This window comes from Labrus bergylta, chromosome 2, assembly GCF_963930695.1.
Source record: "Labrus bergylta chromosome 2, fLabBer1.1, whole genome shotgun sequence".
Taxonomy (NCBI): domain Eukaryota; kingdom Metazoa; phylum Chordata; class Actinopteri; order Labriformes; family Labridae; genus Labrus; species Labrus bergylta.
Window position 1 is genome coordinate 31,706,344 of NC_089196.1, and position 22,481 is coordinate 31,728,824.

The window sequence follows — 22,481 nt, forward strand, 5'->3', positions numbered from 1 at the left end:
TTTTTATGTTTCAACCAATTTATTTTAAAAGCATGTTTCTACCTTTCATCATTAATGATTTGTTTCCATGTTATACGCGGTGTAGACAGAGGAATAAATGATTTTTTTGTTCCTCTGAGAGCAGAAATCCGGCATCATAAATATTAACTAACATGTTGGAACAGACTGCATAACGGCTAACCAGCTCAGTGAGGATGAGGCATTTCTTCAGTCAGCGTTGAGGCATAAGCAGACTCCCTGTAGCACCCAGTGGGAGATGTGCATGGTGGTGAACAGGTCGGCCTCAAACACCAACCCCACGCCCATCGCATTCCTCCGCAGGGACGTGGTGTACACGGGTGTCCGCAGTGTATTCTGTTGTGACAAACACAAGGAAATAAACAAGACAGGGTCTAGAAAATGTTTGTATTTAACACAGAGGCTTGTAGATCCTCACCTGTATCCTGAGGCGACGCGTCTCTATGGGGATGACTCTGAGAATGGGCAGTTCAACAACCAGAACTTTTGGTTTACTCTTCACGAGGCAGCCGTTTTCTGTATCCCAGTCTGCTCCCTCCAAATACAGGCCCGACACGAAGCAGCCTGCAGGGAGAAACATTCACTTCAGTCTTTTGGTCTTTTCACATAATACACAACAAAAACATTTCCTGAAATGTTTCCTCTGGTCCTGAATAGACCGTTTCTTTCAGGTTCCTTTGTTGCTTTCTTTATTTTGTTGCTTTCTTTATATATTCTTTCTTTATATATGTATATATGTATACATATACGTATATATTTCTCTCTTGTGGACGCTGTGAAGTTGTTTTTTTCTTTTTTAATGTATTGTACAGCACTTTGGTCAGCTGTAGCTGTTTTTAAATGTGCTTTATAAATAAATATGAGTTGACTTGAAATATTTTGGGGTAGCTGCATGTGTGAACACAAGTTTGGCACCCCAGACTTTCTCTTGCCTCATTCTTTGATACGAATATGTCCAATTGCGCGCAGCACTGTTTAAGACGCAACTGTCATTATAGGGCTGGATGTGGGATGCAAGGAAAGTCTCCCGCTGTGAGGTGCATGTGTGAACAGGAAGATTTCAGGGGAAGGGTGTCGTTACATTTGTTTCTAGAAATCTTCAGGAGTGCATGTGTGACAGAAGGCCCCTCACCCTGTCCAGGTCTGTCACTGACTTCGTCGTCACTGCGGTACTGGGTCACCTGTGTGTACAGTGTGGACAGATCCAGAGGCCAACCGTTTTTCCTACAAGCTGCTTGGACCAGGGCAGTCAGGTAGGATTCTGGGATATGGAGTCCTGATAGCCACATGACCTTTGGCTCTCCCTTGTCCACCTGTTTAACAAAAAAAAAAAAATACAAAGAATTGTTAAGAAACAATACAGGAGAGTTTGTATCACTAGTACAGTCTGCTAACCGGCTTCTTCTTCTCAGTGGATTCAAGAGTACTTCTAGTTTTTTTTTTTATTGTAAAGTGTTTATCTTTGATTTGTGTGTTCGATCTCACCCAGTAACTATACTGTTCAAAGCGCCTCTTAAAGTGGCCCATCCAGTTGCCGAGGGACTTCAGAGTGTCAGGTGCCAACTTCTTCCAAATAGCCGGGATGTGGCCGTTAAAAAGAGCCCGAGCGACCTCATCCAACTCACTGCTCATACCCACCTCACCAGCCAGCGCCTAGAGGACAAAAGAGCATCAGAACAGCTCCAATCTCTTTGTGTGTCCCCAGTACCATGTTGTTCCCTCACCCCCTTCCTCCTACTCACCCTCTGCAGCTCAGCCAGAGAGCGCTGCATTCGGACCACCAGTTTGTTGAAGCGCTCCAGTTCTTGAAGCAGCACCACCGTGGTCGGGGAGACGTCGGCGCCAAACTTTTTACGGATCACGTCCATGTCGTAAAGCTTGGGCAGCTTGTTCTGGATGTCCTGAGCCACCTGGCTGATGTACTCATCTCTACTGATGCTTCCACCAGAATCCCCTGAGGAGTGAGAAAAGGCCAAAAGAGAGGAAACACTTTTGCAAAATAAAAGGTTTTATGTTGCTTTTTTTCCCCATCTTTTGAATAAACCTTGTTGCAGGGGATTAAAAAATCCTACCTGTCTGAGGCTGCAGGTCGATGAGGTGGGTCCACATGTCCTTAGCAGCCTGAGTGTAGTATCCTATCTCTGCGTTGGAGTGAAGACCCATAACCTCTGGTGTGTTTGCCAGCGGCAGGGATTCAATCTCATCTACGACAGAAAACAGGCCGAAGCTGTGAGTGGTGAGAGAAAATACAACTTCTCAAAGAAAGAATAGAAAAGGGATGAAAATAATTACGGACCAACATATGCACTCTTAGGCCCATTCGGAGGGATTTTGTAATCGACATCCTTGTTGCTGAAAAAGTGGAAGGCTCGGAAGGTGTAGAAGAGGAAGTCTCCGAGGTACTCATCCATGTAGACAGTCAGGATCCTGCGGTCGAAGCTATCTATGGCTCGCCCACCATACATCACCTACAAAACATTATTCAGGTAAAGAAAACTTACTGCATCAGCTAGGTACAAATGTAGATATTTTATTTTAGTAGAGTCAATAAATTCAGCCTGACCTCCCCAACCAGGTATTTAAGGCTTCCCCACGGGATATTACTGTCTCCCTGGTTGTGAGCTTTAGTCAGGTAGGTGTTTAGGATCTCCATACACACCTGTTGATGATGTAAAAATCATTGAACAGTGAAACATAAATGATAATACGCAACTTTAACTTAAAAGAATCAGTGTGAATGTGGCCCCTACTAAGAAGTCGGACTCGTTGAAGTCGTAGGGGACGTTCCAGCCAATCTTGCCGTACTTGCGTCTCTCTTGGACGACAGCGTGGAAGAAGGCGAGCACGTACACCAGGCTGCGGAAAGCCGGGTGTGGACACTGAGTCAAGGTCTCATGGGAGATTTTAGAGAACGTGGCTCTCATGTTCAGCTTGAGGCCGTTGGGAGGCTCCGTCACCACCTGTACACAATAACACAGTACATGTTAAAATACTCTGTTTTTAATGTTGTTTCTCAGAAAATGTTCACCATCAAACAGACTTTCTCAAAAATAGAATATCCAGATAAACGTTTCACTTAGAGTTCCTCGTGAAGTTGCCCTTTCTTTGTGATCACTTTGTTGTATTGGAAAGGAAGCAAAGTCATATGTCCAACACATTTCTTAAGCCCTCTCTGCAAAGGGGAAAATCAACAAACAATATCAAACCAAACACTGCTGAAGGTAAAGAGAGTTTCACCTTTAGAGACTTCTGTAGGATGCCAATTGGGAAATCCAGAATGGGGTTGGTGGTGATCCACAAGCGGAAGCTGGAGTGGGGCTTGGTGATCCTCTCTAAGGACTTCTCCAAATCTTTGAGCCATTTAACCAGCAGGTGGCAGTTCTGCAGCATCAACCACTGACCACGGGCCACCGCTATCTTCAGCAACTGCAGCGCCACCTTGATCACAGAGGAAAAACACCCGCTTATCTTTTTAAAGCTACAGCAGCCAACATTATTTTATTCGACATTTTGGTTAAAATAACACATTTCCGTGGTTGCATGTCACAAACAATATCAAATTAAAGATTTTCTTTAAATAAATGTGCATCTGATACATGTCTGTGAGCACCTGTACCTTTGTGTTTAGCTTTTAAAAAACTAACCCAGTCTGAATTAAACAACCAATCAGGGTTAGCTTGCATGTAATTAGCCAATCACAGCGACTTTGTACAAATTTGCATCATCCAGCGTCTACATTCTTTGTCAGCAACTCTCTCTCTAGTGCTGAAAGCATTAAAGCTGTGCCTATTGCTCTCAGCACACCTATTGCTACTTTTAACCTTTTTTTCAGATGTATTTTAATCGGTTGATTGTGTTTCTGTCCTCTGATTGCGACATAACTAGAGTGCAACAGACAGTTTGGATTGATTGATTGATTGAAGCGGAGTGATTTGAGGTAGCAAAGAGGGAAGTGGAAGCTTTTTTCCATTGAAAATGTTTATGTTGCTTTCTGCCACTTTAATGTTACAAAGTTTGATCACACAGTGACACTATACAGGTTTCGATTGACCACACTCAAAGCTTCACATGTTGGTTAAGTCTTCACTACCTTCTCTTGGCCTTGGCCCATAGCGAGGAACTTGAACTTGCTTCCTTCAAAGCCAGACCTCTCTGCTAGCTTCATGAGGTCACTTCCTGGGTCGGAGCCGGGGCTCAGGATGAACACAATCGGGGAGAAAGGTGTGCTCTGCTCATAGATTGTATCATAGCTGATCACAGGAGGCTGTACGTATCTGGACAGGATTACAAGAAAACAGAGCCTGGTGAAATATCTGTATCTTCTGTAAACTTATGACAGCAGATAGAGTTTATTTTCTGTTGGTGATAGTTAGTGCATTAATATTTGGAATAAAAACGGTCTCACTTCTCGCCCATGGTGACCGTGACGTAGTCGGTCACAGCTCTGTAGACTCTGTCGACACGAAAGCAGCGCAGCAGGAGCAGCTTCTGAAAGGCCGACAGGCTCTTGTCGTATTTCATGGGAAATGTAGCCTGCTCAGGACCATCTAAGTCGTACCACTTAGGAGAAAACAACAACAGTTGTACTCTTAATGGATGAGGTTTGATGCTAATGGTGATTCCAGTCGCTATAGTCACTTACAGACTTCCAGTCAGTGGAATTTTTCTCCACATCGTCAGGCAGAGAGCCAAACTGCTCAGGAAAGAGCTCTGCCAGTTTCACTATGTCCTCCCAGCCCTGACCCGGGAGCCAGTCACACGGCTTTTTGCGTGTGCTCTTTTCCAGGGATAGATTTCCTAAAGAAACATGAGAAAATACATGTTGAGGGTTGTCTGCTTACACGTTTTTTTTTTTACATTTTTGTTTTAGATTACTGTAATCCTCTTAATCATGAAAAGGAGTTCAACTTTCTCTGCATATCTCACCCTTAATAAAAAACTCCAGCTCCTCCTGAGGAGCCCTCCCCTCCGCCTGCTCTATCTTGATGGTCATATTGAAGGAAAAGAGCAGCTTGTGTCTCTCAAACAGACCTGAGGACATTTTCAGGTTTTAACATTCACACAGTAACAATAAATCCTGTGCTTGTCTTGTTTTTTAGCCATTGTTATGTTACCTGTGCACCCGTAGTTGTAGACGTTGTACGTCAGAGTGCTCATGATGTTCTTCAGTCTTCGGGGCAGGACAGAGTTGGAAAGAGATTTGCGCAGAGAAAAATCAAACACTTCCAGGTATGAGGCCAGAGAGTACTGGTACATGCTGTTCACCAGAGCCATTTCTGTCAGCACGAAGAACAGGATGGCACCGCGCTTGGCAGCCGGTCGGTAACCATCTCTGAGTTCATCGATGTTCCTGGCTGTCTCCTCAGCCAACTTCAGTTTCTCAAACACCTGGTGATCACAACATCACACAAATGAAAGTAGAAATAAAACCTTTTGTAAAATTGTCTTATTCACGGTTTCTTGTTGAGAAACTCACCTCGCTGGATTTGGACTTAGTTTCCTCCAACGTGTAAACCAGCTCTGTGTTATCCAGCATGTTTCCTGTAGATGTGGCCAGCTCTCTGAGCAGCGAGTCCCCGAGGTTCTTCAGCAGCTTCTTGTTGTTGCTTGTCTCTTGGATCAAGTGCTCACGCTGCTCCTCCAGCTCCTTCTTCTCGAAGCCCATGATAACACTCAGCAGCTGGTCCTCCAGGCCCTTCAGTGTCACTACATGTAAATGTAGATACAATGAATGACTGTGTACATGTCGTTCAAGCGGTCCTGTGGTTGTCATGCTGAAGGATCTTACCTGTATAGTTGATGACCATGGCTTTTCCAAACACTGAAGGGGAATATTTGGGGTTGGACAGCTTTGTGTTGAGGTACAGTTTAAAGTTGGGATCAAAGTCAACCTCCTTGTCGCCCAGCATGATGACCTGCCTGCCCTCTGCTCCTTTAACATTCCTCTCCAGGACGGTATCAATCACGGGGTCGATGTATTCATCCACATCTTGGAAAAGGAAAGGGAAGCCATATTTGATGGCCATCTCAAGGTGCTTCAGGAAGTCTGGATCGTTGAAAGATGAAATCTGGGGACAAAAACAGTGTGGTAAGGACAACATGTTGTGAGTCTTTCTAGTTGTCAGATATGGGAAACAAGTCATCCTGACACTTTTGGAGTGATGACATCATATTATCAGAACTGGCATGAAGCTTTTTGTACCTTGAGGTTGTTGTTTTCTTCTTTCTTCTTAATCCAGTTGAGGGCTTGTTGTTGAGGGTCGATGCACAGTGGAAATCTGCACCCTCTGGTTGTGAGGATTCCGTTCTGCACTGACAGCTCATCTGGAGGCAAGCCCTCTGAGCCCCATCTGTCACAGAGGAGTTGTTTGACACATAGTCAGCCACACACAGTGTTCAGTTCCAGCGGAAAAAAAAATGTTTCGAGTTTCAAGAAACCTTAGTTAGCCCTCACTTGCTGATTTCAACCTCATCAGTTAGAAGGCTTTCTATTCTGAAAGGCTGACTCAAGGGGATTCCTCTCTCCTGTACATCTTTGACCCACACTTCGTAAACCATTTCATTCCTAAAATCCCAGCTGAAGGCCCCCTCGTAGCTCAGGAAAGCAGCAGAGATCAGGCAGTCGCCCAGGAGACGCACACGCCGCTGCTTCAGCTCCTCCAAATCCTGAGTCCATCTGAGTGTGGATAAGTCAAACAAATGATTGATGGAGAAAGAAGGAGACAATTAGATTTTGATTTAACTGAAACAAATATTCAGCTCTTTGCCGTTTTTGTCAGTGTCATTGTCGAAAGTATTGTGACCGGATTTGTTGTCTTTTTCAGCCTCACCGTTCATTCTCGGAGCTCAGGCCTGATATTAGTTTGTCAGCAGCTATCAGCCTCCTCTCCATGAGCTCTGCCTCCTCTTGCAGCATATCTTTCTCAGTGAGGGCAGCTTGGTACTTCTCTCCAAGAGTCTGCAACTCTTTCTGGATATTACTGAGCTCGCTCTGAATGCCCTCAAACTCGTGCTTACTCCGAAAGAAATTCTTCTCCAGACGTGCCACCTGAAAAAAACATCATACATTGCTATTATTAAATCTGCCTTCCTTCTCCCATAGCATAACGCTACGGGACTATATATAAGATTACCTTCTCTCTCTTCGGTTTGATCTCCCTGGCGACCTCGCAGTAACCCATGATGGCCTCGACAAACTTAAACATTCCTGATCCAGCCTTACTGATCGCCTGCATCTCCTCAATGCTCGTCTGGAGATTCTTCAGGAAGCCTTTGCCAGAGGAAATAACAAAGTGAGAAAACATCTGTGGCATACCTACCACGTGCAGATGCCTCTGCTATACACAGCACATTGGTGTTATTTATTCTACGACTTACCTTTGACAGTCCTGACCTGGTTGTTACTTATGGAATCACAGTCCATCTCCATCAGAGAGCGCAAGAAGTTAGCCTCTGACATCATTCCTTTAGCCGCCTGCCAGCTGACATCTTTGTGGCCACGCATGACCAGAATGCACTCGCAGACTACCTGCACCTGTTTGGGTGGCTTGGCAAAGGATCTGCACGATGGGACCATCAGGAGAAGGCAGACAGAGGTAAAGGGGAGATCTACAGTTTGCATTAAGTTTGCTTTTTCTGGTTGGGTATGCAAAGACTGGGTATTGAACTTACCGGATCTCTGTGACGTCAGACTTTTCTAGGTCTTGCAGGGCCAGGCGAGCCGCCTCTAACGCCGGCAGAGCTTCAGCGAGGGAACTTTCTGCTTCTTTCTTCTCAACTGCTATCACCTTGTTCTGCTCTTCGATCTCTTTGGCTTTGTCTTCTGCCAGAGTCTTTTTCTCCTCAGCTACAAGGGCATGTCATTGATGAGTGCTTTGCAACATCTGTGTTTAGTGTCATAATCCTACTGATAGTACGAATTTTCATGAATTCATACATTTTGGTAACTTTGTGAATGAACCATTTAAATCTGTCTACCATCTAAGAGTAACTCTTCTCTTAAGTTGAAGCTGTAACCATGTAAAACATCTCATAGCAGCAGAGTTATAGGTTTGCTAAGAATGAAATGTATATGTCTGACATTTACGAGTCAAGCTGATGTCTTCTTTCTTGCTTTAAAGATGTACCAAAGTAGCCAAGAATTTGTAGGATGTACCTTCTAGCAGAATATAAGCAAGTCTGTTAACATAGAAACTTTGTCAGCACTTTGTCAGTTTGTGATTGTTAACAAATTGTGTTCTGTTGTAACTGTCTGACCTCGGACAATTAAACCGCGTTATAATCCACAGTCTGTTTCGCGATTTCATCATTGAATTTATACAGCAGCAACAACCCCCACCCAACACCTACAATACGTAGTTTTTTATATAATCCCTAGTTAAGGGAGGCAGGTACTCACTGACCTATTGTTGTGTTTGTGCTGATCTCATCCAACAGGGTCTCACAGGCTGTGGACTTTTCAGCAAGAATCACCTTCTGGTCTGCCAGCTTGACATTCAGCTTGGCTAGCTGCTCACTGGCCTCCTTCAGTTTATCCAAACCGCCCTCCAGACGTTTGCACTGAGCTGGTGCAGGAGCGAACAAGTCAACAAAACAAAGTGTCTGAAATCATCACAACTTATCAAAAACAAAGCAGCTGTGCAGCCTTTCCCACAGAGGGAGCAAATGCTGTTCCATTTTCCATTTTCTCACCCAGGATGTATTGGTCCTTTTCCTCCAGGAGGTTGGTGTATGCGTTAATGAAGTCCAAGTAATTCTTTGGAGTAACAAAGTTACAACGTCTGAGTTTCTGCAGGAATAGCTTGCTGTAGTTGCCCACAGAGCTGTGCACCATGCATACATGAGCTATCACAGCTGCAGAGTGTTCTTCAGGAATCATTGCACTTTCACCTAAAATAATAATAAAATTTGGTGAACAATCCCCTCCTTAGCTCTCAGCTAAAGAAAGCCAATAAAACAAACTTTAAAAAAAAAGACAACATTATGTGAAAATACACACCAAGGAAAGACTGAGCCACTGCAAGCAAAGCCTGTGGAGGCCATGGCAGGAACCAGTCTATCACTGTGTTGTTCATCAGTCCTGAGAAAACAAACATGAACACAGTTTGTCAAAAACAATCAGAAATTGAATTAAAATCAAGTGAAACCTGACATCGTGTTTCACCTGGGAAGTTCCTGCAGCGTGTCCTCAGGGTGTCTCCCACTGGAGACATGCCTAAAACGATGTGCAGATTGTTGGCACTCTTGTTGACAAAGTACTGCCAAATACTCTCTTTAGAGGGACCTGATCCCATGTTAAGAGCTTCTTCACGTAGCTGGTTGAGGACCGACTCTTTCTCATCATCAGGGAACAACGCAGGGACGATGCCTAGAAATAGGGCATGATCAGAGTATAACAGCTGCAGCTTTTAAAAAAAAGATGAACCTGTTGTGATTCCAGGAGGTTTAAATGACATCCAACCTGATGTGAGCATGTTGTTAATAAGCTCCAGGAAGCCTTCCTCAGCCACATGTGCATCAGTGAAGAGGAACACGGTCTTCTTATTTTCAATGCCGAGCTTCAGGTACAGTGTTTTCAGGTCATCACGGAGGTTTGACTCACAGTATCCTCTGCTCAGTGTTATCTCAAACACCTGCGGAAAGCAACATTTATTACTGGAGGATGGAGATTTATTTTCAAATATTTAGCAAGATGCGATTTTGACAAATATAAAGTTAAAATCACTCAAATATATGTCCATATATGGGTATAATTTATGACACTTAATCTCCTTTTGTTGTTCTAGTATTCCTTTAGAAGCTCTGAAGTTTAAATGCTGTGGAACACATCATCACCTAAAACTTTATGTCTGACTTCCTTGTTCATTGAAGCTATGATTGTACCGAGTCAAAAAATCCAAACATAGGGCAATATTATTATGGCAGATAATTAGTCAAGTGATGTACACGTTAACGGGTCTATTTACTCTGCCCTAATTGTTTCTGCAGCACATGTGACTTTTATCTTTTCATCTTTCAAATCTCGGGTTTGTGTTTTACAACCTCACAGCCGGCAGTAAAAGCAGCAAGTTTGGTGAGGGACTGCTTGCCGGAGCCCCCGACACCAACGAGCAGGGCGTGGCCTCGTTCTATGCGGATGATGCGGTGAACCCGGGTCAGATGTTCCAGAGCGTCATCAAACAGCACCAGGTTCATCCTGGACATGTTCTCGTTGTACTCCTCCAAAATCTCCTGCAGGATGCAAAAATATGTCTTTTAGGTCTTTAAGTAAACAATGAAACAGAGTTTAAGAGATTTTTTTAATATCATTGTAATATTCAAATCCATAAAGAACATCACTGCACAATTAATATCATATTGAATAACTTGATATGATGCTCATTCTTACGCCTTGGCTTTTAGTGCTGCATTAGAGATGTCTTATCTTTTTCCTATTGGCCTTTTGCAGCTTTAACTTCTTTTATTGTCTTGTTTTTATATTTGTCTTAGTGTGTTGTTTTGATGGATTTGATGTTTGAATGTGGTCGACCCTTGCTGGTTTTAAACGTGCTTTATAAATACATTTGTATTAGACAGATTTGGCTTTAACCTGAAACAGGGCTTTTGAAGCATCATAGTCCTGCATGTCCTCGTAGACCCTCGGTTCAGTCTCACTGAGGGCCATCCTGTAGTCTCCAAAAAGAATTGGGTCCCTCATGACTGCCTCCGTGTCCGACCTGAAATGCTCCTCAATCAGGTTCTTTATGTGTCCTTGGACCTGGAGGTAACAAAGAGTGTTGGGTTCATTTGAAAAAGGAAAGACACAACTACAAAACTGTGTTAGTATACTCCAACTTTAGTATTGTTAAAATCAGTTCAATATCCTGCAGTTTATTCCTGCAGTCAATATATAGGGGAGAGCACTGTACATTGTTTGAACTATAATGGTTAAATTACCAAGGCTTTGTCAGTTTGATCAATGAGCCTGTCATGGAAGATTCTCAGGCACTCATTCCTCCAGACACGCACAAACTGGGTGACAGTTAGAAACCTGTTGGAGAGAAATGAGTCAAACAACATTAGAAACTCAAGAGGGTTTTTTTTTCTGTGAACAGAGTGAAAGTGTTAGCAACAGACCTGTCAGGTTTGGTCAGGGTCAGCCCATTGTACACTCGCGACAGGTCCCTCAGGTTGAAGATGTAGTGGAACTTGGAGGGAGTGGGCGGCAGATCTTTGATGATGTTGTTGTACAGTTCCAGCGTGCAGACGATGACTTTATCACAAGCCTTCTGTATGGCGTCCTCAAATGGCTGAAATATTGTCAGGTTAAATAAATCTATATGATATGGACTATTCTGATATGTATTGATTTGTGTAGTATGATGGACTCACTCTAGTGTGGCCTTTGATAATGGAAGCATAGATGAGCTTGAGGGACTCCAGTGCAGGGAAGGGGATGCTGAAGACACTGAAGAGGGAAACAAAGCGGGTATCCACCTCGTTCCTCCCGCCTCCTGCCTTTCCCATGGCAGCTATGAAGCCGAGGTCTTTGAGGATTTTGTAGTTGAGCTCCTTCCCTCTGTCATAAATGCCTCCTCGGTTCAATAACAGCTTGAGAAGGGCGATAGGCTGCTGTGTTCCGTAACTATCCACCTGGGTAAGCAAAGGGTTAAAAACATTAATCAAATAAGCACTTAGGTTAGTCATGATATTAGAATCAACTCAATATTAGTTAACTTCTTGTTTTCAATTATCAAAAATTGCAAGAAATTCCCAGCACACTTTCTAAATTGCATAAATACATTGGCAAAGTTTTGGTCCCACACCTGCACTGCACCTGTCTTATGAAACACATGTAGTTATTATCTATCTATTATTAAAACAACAAAGATTGTATTGTTTTAAACATGTTGAATCAGAAAAGTAGGGCAAAGTATGACAACCTTACAATCACCGAGTGTCTACCTTTGGCATGTTCATGTCATCCATAAAGACCAGCAGTCGCTTTCCAATCGGGGGTCCGTAGATCTCTTTGGTCCTCTTCTCCACATTGGCCTCCAGGTTCCGCTGCAGGTCCATTGAAGTTGTTCTAGATGAGAAGTTGATGATAAGAGTGATCTAGGAAGAGAAAAAGAAGAATTTAAATTATAGGTACATATCAAGAATAATCCCGCAACAATGGTTAGATGGAAAACTGACTGTTGTATCTGCATTCAGGTTCTTCAGGAAGTTAAGGATGGTGGCGGTCTTGGAGGTGCCGGACTCTCCGACTAGAAGCACAGGCCTCTTAATCTTCACCATCTGTTCCAGGATCCAGCTGGCTCGGGTGGTGTCGATAGTCGGCACTTAAGTAAAGATGGAGGGAATCAAAGTGGAAAATCAAATATGCAGTACGCAGACAAGACACTTGATTAGTCCGCCTCACAGTGCGCAGAATGAACCTTTACCTAGAATATCAGCAAACTTCATTTGAGGGTTGTGGATGTATTTGGTGACGAGAGAACTCCAGGGGACCCACTTCTGCTGCGTTCCATCAAAGTGGAACTCATACAGGGTTGGGAGGTATCCTGGATTAATGCAAACACTTTGTTATCAGAAATGAGACAGAAAAGTGGCCGACCAGCAAGTTTAATCACACCTGGATATATGCATGAGCACATGTTTTCTGAGTGATGTTGAATCTCTGAATCTCCATCCGGCCAAAAACCGAGTACCGTTTGCCACAACATTGATTTCATAGTTATCTCAGTACAAATTCTTGCTTCTTACCTGGGATCTCACCCGGTCCAGCCAGACTCCTCTCATCATGCACTGCGGTTAAACAGGAAAGCTTTTTGATGAACTCGTCAAACTTGATCCTGCTGGACTCCAGCAGTGTGGCCCCGAGGGAACAGTACAGAGCTTCCAGGAAGTAACACTCCATGACATCAGCACTGCTGGGCTCACCCTCCAGCAGTGCATCCAGTGTCAAGCACAGCTGGGTCACCTGAATGCACCACCAACGCATAAAGAATTCATCCAAGACAGTGCACTAGTCATGCCTAACGATCATCTTATCATTTCAGCATTCCTACACTGGATTACTTTTGAGAGGGGTGGGATGACCTTACCATGTTCAGATCTGTCTGAGGCACGATAGTCTTCAGTTTCTGTCCCTGTTTGCCGTCAACAATACCGTCCACAATCATGTCGATGGAGCTGTGCACATATTTCTCAAACAATTTGTTCAGCACTTCTTGTTCCTGGCAAAAACAAAGACAGGGTTGAGATGTTTGTTATACTGTTAAATTATAAGGAAGTATTATAATTCCAAAGTGTTTTTTAATTCTCATACCCCTCCAGGTCTGTCGATCACCCATCTCTGCCAGTACGGGGAGAACCGCAGGTTTTTTGGGTCGACAAAAACCATCCCGCAGCGGGAAACAGTAGCAGGAGAGGCGTACTGCAGATCACCAACCTGAAATGATCCAATTCATCATGCTCTGAAAAGTCGCTTTGCACAAATTTGCGTTGACATGTGTTGACAGAAAACTTGAAAATTCAGAGAAACCTCGAACAGCAAGGCACAGTGATTCTGCAAACGGATCCGTTCTCCATTGGCGAGAGTGAGGAGCCTGTTGTCATCCATTACCGAGTTCATATTCTCCACCCATAGAGCATCCACGTCGCCATCAAACAGGATGTACCTGTGAGTCAAAGTGCATGATTTATGTGTATTCCAGAGAAATTCTATCTTATTTTGTAACATGTTCAATACATGTGTGGCATACTGCAGATCTAAGTCAACTGACTGATTAAATGCCTCCTTTGTTCCTCTTTACCTCCGCTCTTTTTTGTCAGTGGGCTTGTTGATGTCCCGAAAGATGTTGGATAAGATCCCATCAGTCCAGTCTCGAGTTTCAGGGTCCAAAATACCGTAAAGTTCGATGACACTCATGGCTTTAGGGTTCAGAGGATACATCTTGGTGTGCAAACTCAATCTGATGATGGGATAAAATAAATGTTAATATTGTGTACACAAGAGTTTAAAGTGGTGTAAATCTAGTGGGTGTAAACTATGTCTGCATGTACTTGGTTTGAGCTTGACATAAGGTGTTGATCACAACTGATTTCCCTCCTCCTGTTGGGCCAACAATCATGGTAGTATGTCTGGTCATCATCGTCTCATACAACTGCACCACTTTATCCACCTGGAACCAACAGACCGCACAAAGTAAAGGGTGTAGCTATCAACCAAAAAAACAAACAAATCTGAGACCCTGACAACTCACCTGGTTAGCGATTAGGACATATTTGTTGTCTTGTAGGATCTCTTCCACAGCGTCATTGAAGTTTGGATAGCGTACACGAGGACAGTCCAGCCCAGGGAACAGATCTGAGATCAGCCCGAGGAATAGAGGCACATCCTCAAACACAAACTTCGGCAGGTTCATGTCCCTGAGAGCTCGCATCAAAACCACATCCTGTGAAGAGGAAACACAAAATGACACAATAATGATGAAGGAATAAAAACAAAAGATCAGGAAGGGTTGGAAAAATCTTCAAGGAAAATAATTATTATGTTTGCAAGGATATCAGAAGGGGATCTGTTTGACCTCACACTAGTTTGTCTCTTTTGCATTTCCTGCATTTTCCTCTATGTCTTACTCTTGCATCAAATAGTCAAATACAAAATTCTAAATATTCTCGGGAAGAGAGTAAGTTTCCAATGCACTTTATAAAAATGAAACATCTCTACCTCGTGGAGGTCTGGCGAGCCTCTCTTCAGCTCTCCTGCCATCACGAGCACAGACTTCAGAGCGCGCAGACCAAAGTCATAATGAGACTGCTTGGACAGCTGTTCACGAGCCAGCTTGTACAGTACCGTCATCTTCTTTGCCAGCACCTGAAATGAGCAACAGGGATGAGAAAAAGTAATTTATGAGAAACGACATGTTTAGGTAATGTGGTATAAAGTACGTAAAAATATTTATTTCACACACAGAAGAGAAGGAAGTGCTGCACTGACACACTAGGAAAACAATAAATAATAGAATTTTAAAAAGTACCTGACAACACTCATTTAAATCTTACTCGTTCAAGTAATATTGCAAATTCATGGTTCATCGTCGAATGCTTAAATGAGAGCTTCAGCTGAATGTGAAAATGATAATTGTGTTTGCTGTAGGTGAGTCCTTCACCTTGGCCATGAGGAAGCCCTCAGAGAAGAGCATGATCTCACAGATCTGCTGCAGATCAGGCACAATAACCACAACAGGCCTAAAGAGGGCTTTGACTGACTCAGGCAGCTCCGTGCGTCCTGCATAACCTGGGTTCATGGTGATGAAAATCCCCATGCGGCCATCCAGGCTGATCTCTTGCCCTTCAAACTGATGTGAACAATGAAGTCAGAAGGAGGGAAGGAAGAAAAAGATAAGTCAACAACACTGTTCACAGTTGAAGAATTTTTAAACCTACATTCCTGATGAAATTCACCTCAAATTACAGTTTGTATGAAAGGTTCTTCTTAACTACAACAGACTCACATGAAACCTCTGCAGGTGCAGAATGAGAGCGTTACGGATCGTCTGGATTTGAGAGGAGATAACGGACAACACAGAGGCATCGATACGGTTGAACTCATCGAAGCAGCCCCAGGCTCCACACTGGGCGAGCCCAGACAAGATCTTACCCACAGCCTGCAAACACAGACAAAAAAACAGATAAATACAAGCGTAGTTTTAACAAAATATTTGTTTATAGATTAAGAACATTATTTGACTTTTTTTTCTTCTCTTAACTGTGACTTTAGATGATTAAGAATTCATTTCCTTATGAGTCGGACAGAAAATGATCAAAGAATAGCCTCACAGTAAACATTGTGTCAGAAGTGGATAAAGCCCCTTGGCCTCTTAACGCTGCAGGCTTTGTAATGGGCAGCAGGGGGCGACTCCAGTGGTTGCAAAAAGTAATTTAATTAAATAGTAAAATTGTATTTGACTGTACTTTCTCCCTAAATTTGTCACCTCATTAAATTTTAAGTTAATGTAGTGAATAATTGTCCCATTAGGAATAAGACTAAAACACAAGAAAGCAGGATGTGCTTCCTGTAATTGACAAACTGCTACAAGGCAACCTGCCAACCAGGTTAGAAATGAAAAAAAAAAAGGCGTATTCATCCTCTCAACAAAATATGGTAACTTTAGGCTCCTAAAGAAACAAGATGGCTATGGCCACAATGTCAAACTTGGGGCTTTGGAAAGTGTGTTGTTGGTGGAAACTAACCCTTTAAACAGGGAGCAGGACTGTGTGGAGAAAATCAGAGTCAGGGAGAGGAGAAATGAGTCGGCTTCTTTTGCTTATTTACAAAATAATAACACTTAGGTTTTCAGATTTATTTGGGGTTCTTATCGGCATATGATCAGTAGACATGATATTTGATGTTCAGTTTTTTTGCCCTTTTCTGTACATCATGTGACACCTTGCTCAGTAGATGATCGTGAGATGTAATATTGTGATATGACAATCTTTTAAAACACCGCCAAGAAAAATATGATTGCCATTTTCTTTGTTTTTGTGTGTGTTTGTTTGTTTGTCTTATTAGTTTGAACTTTGTATGTTATTTGGTGAATTTTTCATGTATGTTTAAATGAAAAGAATGCACAAAATAAAGCAAATCGCAAAAAAAGTCAACAAACCAATGGGTGACATTATGTTTTCTACATTGATTTTTTTAGTCATTCATACTATGATCATTTTTCTGTTGCTGTTGGTTCCTTCAGTGTAGGCTTCTTACCATGTAGTCCATCCCCTCACCACAGTTTGTCACCACACAGAGAAGGCCCAAAGCTTTAGCCAGATCTTTGGTGGACTCTGTCTTTCCTGTGCCAGCTGGTCCAGCAGGAGCTCCACCCAGGTACATGGACAAGGCCTGCATCACAAACAGACACATTCACACATCCTGTGATTTAACCAGAATGATCTTATTGTCTGAGTTTGGGAGTTTTATTAAGTAGTTTGGTAGATAAACATTAGCAAAGCCTTTCAAACCTGTGTGAGTGTGAGGTAGATTCTGTCCGTCAGTGGGGTTATAACCAGTCGACCGTTCAACCCCATGTATTCATAGCCGTAAGAGAAGGACGCGCTGCACTGACGCACAAACAGGTTGTCGTGTTCTTTGATCCAGTAGAATCTAAGCTGGCTTTCCCACTCAAACTCCCGCACGTCCATTATGCTGGAAAGAAAATAACACTTCAATGTAACGAGGTGCACTCGCAAATGTAATAAAAGCAGTTAGAATTGGTGACATGTTTACCTGTTCAGTACAAAGCTGTCGACAATATCTCGTGCGTGGACATCAATGATGAGCACAGTGTTTATTTTCCGTCTGTCGTTACTCTTCATGGGTTGGGTGATGCGTTTCACCAGCTCATCAATCTGCTTATGCATCTTCTTGGCGCAGTTCTTCAGCGCATGCTTGTCTCCTTTCTTCACGTTCTGAAAGACGTCCTCTACCTCCCAGGTCCACCACACTTGATTTGCAGCCAGCACCACCATGCCCTGGTACAGCAGCATCCAGTCCACCCTAAGAGAGACGAGAAGGAACAAATGGAACGAGGATCACTTACACGCCAAGACATCTGCAAAGTTGTAAACCTTTAGAAGATACACACACACACCTGCTCCTGTCTTCACAGTAACGGAAGACTGCTTCCTTGGTAATGAGTCTATTCGTTCTCCTCATCTCAAGTAGCACCCCCGTCATCCACTCCTCCACCCGACCCTCCACTTGGACGGGCTTCTTCAGCTCCATCACCTCACCCTCAGCAGACACCATGGCTCCAGCTACCGTTTCCCCATTGCTCTCCACATCAAACCTCAGAGATGCTATGTTGTCATACATCTTTTGGATCAAACAAAAAATAAAATGAATAATGAAGGATAATGTTTCACACAAGCAGCCACAAGCGTTTCCTCCTCCTCCTCCTCCTCCTCCTCTCTGTTACCTTAATCATGTGCTCCTGGACACAGGTGTGGTCACTGCTTCCCAGAATGCTGAGCAGTTCATCGTCAGAGATGAAGAAGAAGCGAGGAAAGGCGTTCCGCTTAGAGTCCAGGTAGTCGTTCAGACTCTTCTGGCACCTCTCTAGACCGTCGCTAAGGTTCTGCAGGTCTGTCAACCGGTTGGGAACTAAGCAACTCCTCTTAATGTTTGGACCCTTCACTGTGTCAATCATTATCTACGTGAAAAATGAAGAAGTCAAAGTGATGATGAGGTGTCATGTCACAGAGAGATTTTGGTTTCATCAGGAATAATCATTGCAACACTCACTTCTTTAAATCTTTTGTCAATATCATCAAATTTCTTGGCTTCCTCGGGTAACTGCGAGCGAATGTCTCCACCGATGAAAATGCTCTCCAGGTACATCCATTTCCGTTGTACCAGCAACCAAACCTGTTCAAGAGTTATATTTCAGTGAGGATTGTATCATCAGCTTCATTGTAGTGTGACTGTTCTTTAAGCGTTACATTAACGCCCACTGGATTTTAAAAATGTATCTTCCTTACATGCACTCTGTGTGTAGTTACACACACTAAGATTTTTTTTTTCTCATAGTCTACTGCACAGCTCCTACATTGCACCTTTTGTACATTTTGTGTTTTTTATTTTTATTTTTTATATTTGATATTACATAGCTTCTTAGACTGTATTATTTAAGTTGTTGCTAGTTCTGCTTTATTTCCTTGTTAATTGTTTAGCACCATACACTAAGTCAAATTCCTTGTATGTGTAAATGTACTTGGCAATAAATCCCGATTCTGATTCTGATTCTAATTCTGATATCACGTACTTCTATAGTCTCACTGATAAGAGACAGGTCTTTTTCCCATTGTTGGATGGTCCCGAGGAAAGGCCCGACAAAGCGGCTGCCCGCCATGCTCTGCAGGTTCATGGCATCGTTGTCCACATTCAGGAGGATCTCATCCACTACACCCAGGATCGAGCCACGTTCCTGAGTGCCTTTAAAATAAGGCACGACATTGAACTTCATGTTCTCCCAGGTCTCCACCACCTCTCTCACCCCCTGGAAGCACATACACACACACACACACACACACACACACACACACACACACACACACACACACACACACACACACACACACACACACACACACACACACACACACACACACACACAAGGTTTCTTCACTGATATAACTCATGCTTGATATTATTATGAGATGATTCACAAAGACAGGAGCTTGCCTTCTCAATACTGAGCTCTTTTACAGCTGAGGTAACGATGTCACCTATCACATTTGCATATTTGTTTAACTCCATAGCAAACATGTTCTCCAGAGTGAAGCTTTCAGTGTTCATCTCAAAGCTCGTTCCGGTCCTTTCCATCAGTTCCTTCCAGTGTCTTCAGCCAAAAATATTTTAAAAAACATGTTCATTCAACATTCAACATTTTTCATTTTATCTTGATGTCATGATTATATTCTTATATTTATAACCTAGCCAACAAACACTTGTGATGTCTCCTCTACTTTAAATGACCTTTTTGTTGTTTTTAGGTGTCTGATTTGTTCCAGTCAGGTTCTGGTGTAGACTGACCTGTCTCTGAGGGCCTCGTTCTTCAGGTCCAGCAGAAGAGGCAGAGACTCTCTGAACTCCTTCAAGTGTCCTTCCAGGAAGAAGGCCACAGGTAACGCCCGCACTTCTTTAGGCAGCTGCCTCAATCTTTTGATGAAACCCTCGACACCCTCTTGTAGCAGCTGGATGTTTAAATCCACCCACAAGGTCTGAGACCACTCTGTCTTTGCATCCTGGAGGATTACCAAAAAGAACACATTATGACTCTATGTGATCACAGTGTCCACATCTTGAATTGAATCTGACAGCTGCCACATCTCACCTGCTGAGCTCTAAAGACATCATATATCAGTCTCAAGCCTGCCATGTCCTTCTGCATGCTGACAATCTCTGGGTACACAGTGACCTGTAGGTCCAGCAGCTTCTCGGCATTAGCTAGTTCCTGGCGCTCTGACACAACCTTGGCAAGGTCTGCCTCGTATGCTCCCAAAATGGACAGTCCTGCAAAAGACAAAAGAGAGAGACTGGTTCCTTTGCTTTAAGTATTAAAACCATGTAAGCATAATTATTATAGGGAATGTACGAACTAAGGGCGGGGTTACGGTGCACAGGTACCTTTCTCCAAATTATCTCCGACAGCTCCGGGACCATGCATGTTGAAGCTCTCAGCAAAGATGGACAACTCTGTCTGAAACTCTGTAATCTTCTCATTTGTCATCTTTGAGAGTTAATGGGGGGAAATCAGAGCTGGAACTGTGATTTGTTTTTTAAACATGCTTTAGTGTCTGTTCAAGCAGGATGTGTTGGTTTGATGTCTTACCTTAGTGAATGATTTCTTGACATTTGTCAGACTTCTGTCCACCTGTCTGGATTCTGTAAAGAGATCACTCCACACCTGGCTAATATTGGCAGCAAGTTCCAGTTCATCCTCTCCAACCTGAACCAGTAAATAAAGCACATCATTTGTTGTTAGAGCCATAGAGGACGAATATAATTTGCCAATTAGTATAATTTTGTATTTATATGTTTATAATTAATAGAGTTTTTGCTTTTGAATTTTAGAATTAATTAACATTTTAACAGAGGTTTTCTTTTAGTAAACGCGTGATATTTAAGAGCTTATTTTGTAAACTGCAATTCTTTTTTGAGGAATAAATCGTAATTTTTTTGTCACTTTAAATCTGCCTCCTTTCATCTTTGGATTACTTAAAAATGTGTCTTTTGGAAAGTAGCCTACGAGTCAGAAACTTCTAGTCCTGCAAGAAGTGGCAAGAGGATTTTTGTTTGAGTTGCCACTACATTTGTATTAAAGGAAATATGATGAACTTGAATAAGTAAAACATACAGTACCTGAACTTTGTACATGGCCAGGGTTCTGTATTTCTCCCTGATGTCATTATATCTCATCTCCACATCCAGAGACATGTCCCTGATGTCTGAGATGGTGCTCAGGACAGACTTCAGATCTTCAAATGTGTCCGGGCTCTGCTGAAGCTTTTCAGAGAGTTCCTGTTGGGTAAAAAAAACAAAGATAAGGATTAACCACTTTGAAAAAATACCAATCATATGACACAGACAGTGTATAATGATTCGGTACCATGAGTTCATCTCTTAAGTTGAAGAGATCCTCTTTGGTCGGTTTGTGGAGCAGGCCGCCGAGTGAACTGATCCAGGAATCAGCATTCTCACGCACAGAGAGGATGAGAGGCTCCAGGTTCACATGGAAGATGTGCTCCAGCTTAAACGTCGGCTCCAGCAACACGTCCTGGTTGATGCTCGACAGGAACTGCAACTTATCGTCGTACATGACGCAGGGTGTGTTCTTTGCGGCAAACTTTTCATTGACAATGGTTTTGTTCTTCTTCCAAAGGCGCAGGTAGCGTTTCCAGTGGGTCAGGTAGCGATCCACAGAGAAGAGCAGCCGCTGGATGTTCGCCGACACTCTCATGGTGCTCTCGTTGATCTGAGGATGCTGCCACACGTCGTTGTAGAAGCTGAAAGTCACCGTCTCGTCCTCGCCGGCTACACGTTGCGGAGGGCACTCAATGCAGGTGCCGAGCATCCAACGCACAAAATGCTGTAAAATGGCAGAGTCAAGTTAAGTTGTCAGCTTGGATATTTCTTTTATTTTTTTTAAATGCATTGATACCGTAGGAAATCCTGGTGACCCCACCTTGGTGCTCTCTATACAGTCTCCGACACACTGCATGAGCAGCCAGTAGATCTCATTGCTTTGGGGCTGAAGCACAATAGTAGGTGCAGACACGATGGCGTCAACTTGGAAAAGAGGGGAATTACTCATGAGCGCCGTGTTGAACGCCTGAATGTTCCTAAATGTGACAGGAGAGAAGTAACAACGGTTAGCATGAGTTGTGAGTGATCAACGTTAAAACCCTGACATCATAAATCTACCTCAGCATCATCTTGACAAGGGAGTCCATCACTCTGCGCTCCCAGTACTTGTAGTAAGCTGCCATACGTTTGGCTTTGCCACTGCTGGTTCCAAAGATCATATGTTCCGTCTCAGTGACGAGGGGTCCGATGGCAGAATACTTCCTGCTCAACATATTCACAGTCACGGCCCGTGTCTTCTCAATGCGCTCACAGAACTCCTTGACACCTTAAAATTCATTCAGTAAAGGAAATACGTTTAAATGCTTTAGATCTTATTTTGAGCTTTTTGTGCCTTAATTGGAGAGACAGAACAGCAAGAAGAGTCAAGAAACAGTGAGAGAGAGAGAGAGAGAGAGAGAGAGAGAGTGGGGAATGATGTGCGGGAAAAGGAGCCACAGGTCAGATTCAAACAGGGCTGCCTGCTTTAAGAACCACAGCCTCTGTACATGGTGCTTGCTAACCAACCACTCATCCAACTGCGCCCATAAGTTTGAATTCTTGCACATGAAAG

General features: G+C 43.2%; 1 protein-coding gene across 1 annotated transcript in view; it reads right to left on the reverse strand.

The window, feature by feature from the left end:
- Positions 1–22,481, reverse strand: part of dnah10 (dynein axonemal heavy chain 10) — a 30,068-nt gene continuing 7,587 nt past the window's right edge. The window contains exons 17-78 of the mRNA XM_065962148.1: positions 21,989–22,196; positions 21,750–21,906; positions 21,174–21,653; positions 20,927–21,085; positions 20,397–20,513; positions 20,192–20,294; positions 19,899–20,077; positions 19,598–19,809; positions 19,247–19,403; positions 18,828–19,061; positions 18,308–18,430; positions 17,982–18,215; positions 17,655–17,878; positions 17,291–17,560; positions 17,026–17,209; positions 16,772–16,906; positions 15,522–15,674; positions 15,177–15,365; positions 14,735–14,881; positions 14,268–14,459; positions 14,068–14,186; positions 13,818–13,976; positions 13,547–13,682; positions 13,331–13,453; positions 13,107–13,238; positions 12,766–12,982; positions 12,444–12,563; positions 12,196–12,341; positions 11,962–12,114; positions 11,389–11,649; positions 11,134–11,306; positions 10,954–11,047; positions 10,607–10,774; positions 10,060–10,248; positions 9,479–9,650; positions 9,182–9,385; positions 9,017–9,097; positions 8,710–8,907; positions 8,421–8,582; positions 7,690–7,864; positions 7,396–7,577; positions 7,152–7,288; positions 6,849–7,066; positions 6,473–6,694; positions 6,221–6,368; positions 5,807–6,086; positions 5,495–5,724; positions 5,133–5,406; positions 4,945–5,049; positions 4,661–4,815; positions 4,424–4,578; positions 4,109–4,292; positions 3,256–3,456; positions 2,769–2,978; positions 2,582–2,677; positions 2,315–2,486; positions 2,091–2,222; positions 1,761–1,972; positions 1,504–1,671; positions 1,151–1,331; positions 437–582; positions 1–354 (exon numbers count right to left, since the gene is read on the reverse strand). Coding sequence (XP_065818220.1) covers positions 208–354; positions 437–582; positions 1,151–1,331; positions 1,504–1,671; positions 1,761–1,972; positions 2,091–2,222; positions 2,315–2,486; positions 2,582–2,677; positions 2,769–2,978; positions 3,256–3,456; positions 4,109–4,292; positions 4,424–4,578; positions 4,661–4,815; positions 4,945–5,049; positions 5,133–5,406; positions 5,495–5,724; positions 5,807–6,086; positions 6,221–6,368; positions 6,473–6,694; positions 6,849–7,066; positions 7,152–7,288; positions 7,396–7,577; positions 7,690–7,864; positions 8,421–8,582; positions 8,710–8,907; positions 9,017–9,097; positions 9,182–9,385; positions 9,479–9,650; positions 10,060–10,248; positions 10,607–10,774; positions 10,954–11,047; positions 11,134–11,306; positions 11,389–11,649; positions 11,962–12,114; positions 12,196–12,341; positions 12,444–12,563; positions 12,766–12,982; positions 13,107–13,238; positions 13,331–13,453; positions 13,547–13,682; positions 13,818–13,976; positions 14,068–14,186; positions 14,268–14,459; positions 14,735–14,881; positions 15,177–15,365; positions 15,522–15,674; positions 16,772–16,906; positions 17,026–17,209; positions 17,291–17,560; positions 17,655–17,878; positions 17,982–18,215; positions 18,308–18,430; positions 18,828–19,061; positions 19,247–19,403; positions 19,598–19,809; positions 19,899–20,077; positions 20,192–20,294; positions 20,397–20,513; positions 20,927–21,085; positions 21,174–21,653; positions 21,750–21,906; positions 21,989–22,196 — 10,994 coding nt within the window. The 3' untranslated portion in view covers positions 1–207. The remainder of the gene's footprint in view (positions 355–436; positions 583–1,150; positions 1,332–1,503; positions 1,672–1,760; positions 1,973–2,090; positions 2,223–2,314; positions 2,487–2,581; positions 2,678–2,768; positions 2,979–3,255; positions 3,457–4,108; positions 4,293–4,423; positions 4,579–4,660; positions 4,816–4,944; positions 5,050–5,132; positions 5,407–5,494; positions 5,725–5,806; positions 6,087–6,220; positions 6,369–6,472; positions 6,695–6,848; positions 7,067–7,151; positions 7,289–7,395; positions 7,578–7,689; positions 7,865–8,420; positions 8,583–8,709; positions 8,908–9,016; positions 9,098–9,181; positions 9,386–9,478; positions 9,651–10,059; positions 10,249–10,606; positions 10,775–10,953; positions 11,048–11,133; positions 11,307–11,388; positions 11,650–11,961; positions 12,115–12,195; positions 12,342–12,443; positions 12,564–12,765; positions 12,983–13,106; positions 13,239–13,330; positions 13,454–13,546; positions 13,683–13,817; positions 13,977–14,067; positions 14,187–14,267; positions 14,460–14,734; positions 14,882–15,176; positions 15,366–15,521; positions 15,675–16,771; positions 16,907–17,025; positions 17,210–17,290; positions 17,561–17,654; positions 17,879–17,981; positions 18,216–18,307; positions 18,431–18,827; positions 19,062–19,246; positions 19,404–19,597; positions 19,810–19,898; positions 20,078–20,191; positions 20,295–20,396; positions 20,514–20,926; positions 21,086–21,173; positions 21,654–21,749; positions 21,907–21,988; positions 22,197–22,481) is intronic.